The sequence below is a fragment of the Coregonus clupeaformis genome, chromosome 23 (genome assembly GCF_020615455.1).
Source record: "Coregonus clupeaformis isolate EN_2021a chromosome 23, ASM2061545v1, whole genome shotgun sequence".
NCBI classification, from domain to species: Eukaryota; Metazoa; Chordata; class Actinopteri; order Salmoniformes; family Salmonidae; genus Coregonus; species Coregonus clupeaformis.
Window position 1 is genome coordinate 42,425,448 of NC_059214.1, and position 5,019 is coordinate 42,430,466.

At 44.6% G+C, this 5,019-nt stretch overlaps 1 protein-coding gene across 1 annotated transcript in view; it reads right to left on the reverse strand.

Annotated features, from left to right (window-relative positions):
* Positions 1–3,114: 3,114 nt before the first annotated feature.
* Positions 3,115–5,019, reverse strand: part of LOC121558975 (speckle-type POZ protein-like A) — a 3,462-nt gene continuing 1,557 nt past the window's right edge. The window contains exon 3 of the mRNA XM_041872263.2: positions 3,115–3,994. Coding sequence (XP_041728197.1) covers positions 3,850–3,994 — 145 coding nt within the window. The 3' untranslated portion in view covers positions 3,115–3,849. The remainder of the gene's footprint in view (positions 3,995–5,019) is intronic.

Here is a 5,019-nt window from a genome sequence, read left to right on the forward strand (position 1 = left end):
ATTTCCGTTCCAACAGGACAATGACCCCAAGCATACAGCCAAAGCAACGCTAGAATGGCTTCAGAACAAGAATGTGAAAGTCCGTCAGTGGCCCAGCCAAAGCCCAGACTTGAATCCCATAGAAAATCTGCGGAAAGACTCGAAGATTGCTGTTCACCACCGCTCCCCATCTAACTAGCTTTCTCAAGCTCTGTTACATTTTTACATTTTAGTCATTTAGCAGACGCTCTTATCCAGAGCGACTTACAGTTAGTGCATACATTTTTCATACTGGCCCCCCGTGGGAATCGAACCCACAACCCTGGCGTTGCAAGCGCCATGCTCTACCAACTGAGCTACAGGAGGCCTGTTAAGAATAATGGGAGGAAATCCCCAAATCAAGATGTGCAAAGCTGATTCAGACATACTGAAGACGACTCAAAGCTGATTCAGACATACTGAAGACGACTCAAAGCTGATACAGAAATACTCAAGACGACTCAAAGCTGATTCAGACATACTGAAGACGACTCAAAGCTGATTCAGACATACTGAAGACGACTCAAAGCTGATTCAGACATACTGAAGACGACTCAAAGCTGATTCAGACATACTGAAGACGACTCAAAGCTGATTCAGACATACTGAAGACGACTCAAAGCTGATACAGAAATACTCAAGACGACTCAAAGCTGATTCAGACATACTGAAGACGACTCAAAGCTGATTCAGACATACTGAAGACGACTCAAAGCTGATTCAGACATACTGAAGACGACTCAAAGCTGATTCAGACATACTGAAGACGACTCAAAGCTGATACAGAAATACTCAAGACGACTCAAAGCTGATTCAGACATACTGAAGACGACTCAAAGCTGATTCAGACATACTGAAGACGACTCAAAGCTGATTCAGACATACTGAAGACGACTCAAAGCTGATTCAGACATACTGAAGACGACTCAAAGCTGATTCAGACATACTGAAGGCGACTCAAAGCTGATTCAGACATACTGAAGACGACTCAAAGCTGATTCAGACATACTGAAGACGACTCAAAGCTGATTCAGACATACTGAAGACGACTCAAAGCTGATACAGAAATACTCAAGACGACTCAAAGCTGATTCAGACATACTGAAGACGACTCAAAGCTGATTCAGACATACTGAAGACGACTCAAAGCTGATTCAGACATACTGAAGACGACTCAAAGCTGATTCAGACATACTGAAGACGACTCAAAGCTGATTCAGACATACTGAAGACGACTCAAAGCTGATTCAGACATACTGAAGACGACTCAAAGCTGATTCAGACATACTGAAGACGACTCAAAGCTGATTCAGACATACTGAAGACGACTCAAAGCTGATACAGAAATACTCAAGACGACTCAAAGCTGATTCAGACATACTGAAGACGACTCAAAGCTGATTCAGACATACTGAAGACGACTCAAAGCTGATACAGAAATACTGAAGACGACTCAAAGCTGATTCAGACATACTGAAGACGACTCAAAGCTGATTCAGACATACTGAAGACGACTCAAAGCTGATACAGAAATACTCAAGACGACTCAAAGCTGATTCAGACATACTGAAGACGACTCAAAGCTGATTCAGACATACTGAAGACGACTCAAAGCTGATTCAGACATACTGAAGACGACTCAAAGCTGATTCAGACATACTGAAGACGACTCAAAGCTGATTCAGACATACTGAAGACGACTCAAAGCTGATACAGAAACACTCAAGACGACTCAAAGCTGATTCAGACATACTGAAGACGACTCAAAAGCTGATTCAGACATACTGAAGACCGACTCAAAGCTGATACAGACATACTGAAGAGCGACTCAAAGCTGATTCAGACATACTGAAGACGACTCAAAGCTGATTCAGACATACTGAAGACGACTCAAAGCTGATTCAGACATACTGAAGACGACTCAAAGCTGATTCAGACATACTGAAGACGACTCAAAGCTGATTCAGACATACTGAAGACGACTCAAAGCTGATTCAGACATACTGAAGACGACTCAAAGCTGATACAGAAATACTCAAGACGACTCAAAGCTGATTCAGACATACTGAAGACGACTCAAAGCTGATTCAGACATACTGAAGACGACTCAAAGCTGATTCAGACATACTGAAGACGACTCAAAGCTGATACAGAAATACTCAAGACGACTCAAAGCTGATTCAGACATACTGAAGACGACTCAAAGCTGATTCAGACATACTGAAGACGACTCAAAGCTGATTCAGACATACTGAAGACGACTCAAAGCTGATTCAGACATACTGGAAGACGACTCAAAGCTGATTCAGACATACTGAAGACGACTCAAAGCTGATACAGAAATACTCAAGACGACTCAAAGCTGATTCAGACATACTGAAGACGACTCAAAGCTGATTCAGACATACTGAAGACGACTCAAAGCTGATACAGAAATACTCAAGACGACTCAAAGCTGATACAGAAATACTCAAGACGACTCAAAGCTGATTCAGACATACTGAAGATGACTCAAAGCTGATTCAGACATACTGAAGACGACTCAAAGCTGATTCAGACATACTGAAGACGACTCAAAGCTGATTCAGACATACATACCCAAAGGTGTGAATACTTATGTAAATTAGATATTTCTGTATATGATTTTCAATACATTTGCAAACATTTCAAAAAACATGTTTTCATTTTGTTATTATGGGGTATTGTGTGTAGATGGGTGAGAAAAACAATCTATTTAATCCATTTTGAATTCAGGCTGGAACAACAAAATGTGGAATAAGTCAAGGGGTATGAATACTGTCTGAAAGCACTGTAGGTTGGTCTTTGCATAAGTGATCGTCCAATGGGAGACTGTCTGGGGAAATTGCCTTTCCTATTTGTCCAATAGTTTGACTAGTTCAGGGGCAGAGAGTATCGACATGTTTGTCTTACATACAATAACAGCATCAACACAGGGTCTCGTAATGCCAGAAAATAGAACAGACTTGCTTTAAAACCGGTCTTCTGAAGATGGTTCAACTGTCATTTACATAGAAATGGTGCCATCAATATGGGGCATACTCATCTTTTAAAAAGTGTAAAGAATTGACCTTGCACTGAAAGTGTTCACGCTTTTTAATGTCTAGTCACAAAATGGGCTAAACATTACAAATATATAATATTTCCCATGAATCAAACCCTTAACACGTCCCTATAGAATTCCATATCAAAATGACTATGGGAACTAGTGCAATCTGGAGGCAGCCTGGTCTGGTGGTCTGTGGGACGGGGCAGCCTGGTCTGTGGGACGGGGCAGCCTGGTCTGTGGGACAGGGCAGCCTGGTCTGTGGGACGGGTCAGGCACAGAGTCAAATAGAGAGAACACAGTCGATCAGCTCCAGAGCAATGGCAGATAGATTAAGGCCATTTGAAATGACAGAAAAATAGCAGACAAAACTTGAGGACCAAAACCAAACGTTACTTTCCGCCAGTTAGCCTCCCAGCCAGTTAGCCTCCCAGCCAGTTAGCCTCCCAGCCAGTTAGCCTCCCAGCCAGTTAGCCTCCCAGCCAGTTAGCCTCCCAGCCAGTTAGCCTCCCAGCCAGTTAGCCTCCCAGCCAGTTAGCCTCCCAGCCAGTTAGCCTCCCAGCCAGTTAGCCTCCCAGCCAGTTAGCCTCCCAGCCAGTTAGCCTCCCAGCCAGTTAGCCTCCCAGCCAGTTAGCCTCCCAGCCAGTTAGCCTCCCAGCCAGTTAGCCTCCCAGCCAGTTAGCCTCCCAGCTCTGTTCAGCCCTGCTCGGGTCTCCATGCTGCCTCAGCTCTCAGCTCCTAGTGTCTGTATCAGTGGGCTGTAGCAGTTAGGACTGTTTTAGGCGTTTCCTCGGCAGGCCGAAGGGTGGGCACTGTGCCGATGCCAGGGCTCTGAAGGCCTCAGCCACTAAGTGAGGGTGGGACTGGATCATTGACTTCCAGCCTGCCGTCTCCATTATGTCCGTGGCATAACTGCAACACAACCACACAGACAGGAAATTAACCCCCAAACATCTGAAACCAGAGACATTAAAAACCAATCTAGGGCTGTAATGACAGAATAAATACACTGAACAGAAATATCAACAGAGCATGTAAAGTGTTTCATGACCATGTTTCTTGAGCTGAAATAAAAGATCCCAGAAATGTTCCATATGCACAAATTTTACATTTACATTTTAGTCATTTAGCAGACGCTCTTATCCAGAGCGACTTACAGTTAGTGAGTGCATACATTATTATAAAAATAAAATAAAAAATCATACTGGCCCCCCGTGGGAAACGAACCCACAACCCTGACGTTGCAAACGCCATGCTCTATCAACTGAGCTACATCCCTGCCGGCCATTCCCTCCCCTACCCTGGACGACGCTGGGCCAATTGTGCGCCGCCCAATTGCGCGGCCGGCTGCGACAGAGCCTGGATACGAACCAGGATCTCTAGTGGCACAGCTAGCACTGCGATGCAGTGCCTTAGACCACTGCGCCACTCAGGAGCAAATGTGTTTCCATCCCTGTTAGTGAGCATTTCTCCTTTGCCAAGATAATCCATCCACCTGACAGGTGTGGCAAATCAAGAAGCTGATTAAACAGCATGATCATTACACAGGTGCACCTTGTGCTGGGGACAATAAAAGGCCACTCTAAAATGTGCAGTTTTGTCACACAACACAATACCACAGATGTCTCAAGTTTTGAGGGAGTGTGCAATTGGCATGTTGACTGCAGGAATGTCCACCAGAGCTGTTGCTAAATAATTGAATGTTCATTTCTCTACCATAAGCCACCTACAACGTTATTTTAGAGAATTTGGCAGTACGTCCAACCGGCCTCACAACCGTAGACCACGTGTAACCACGCCAGCCCAGGACCTCCACACCTGTTTTTTTCACCTGTGTGATCATATGAGGCCTGCCACCCAGACAGCTGATGAAACTGTGGGTTTGCACAACCGAATAATTTCTACACGAACTGTCAGAAACCGTCTCAGGGAAGCTC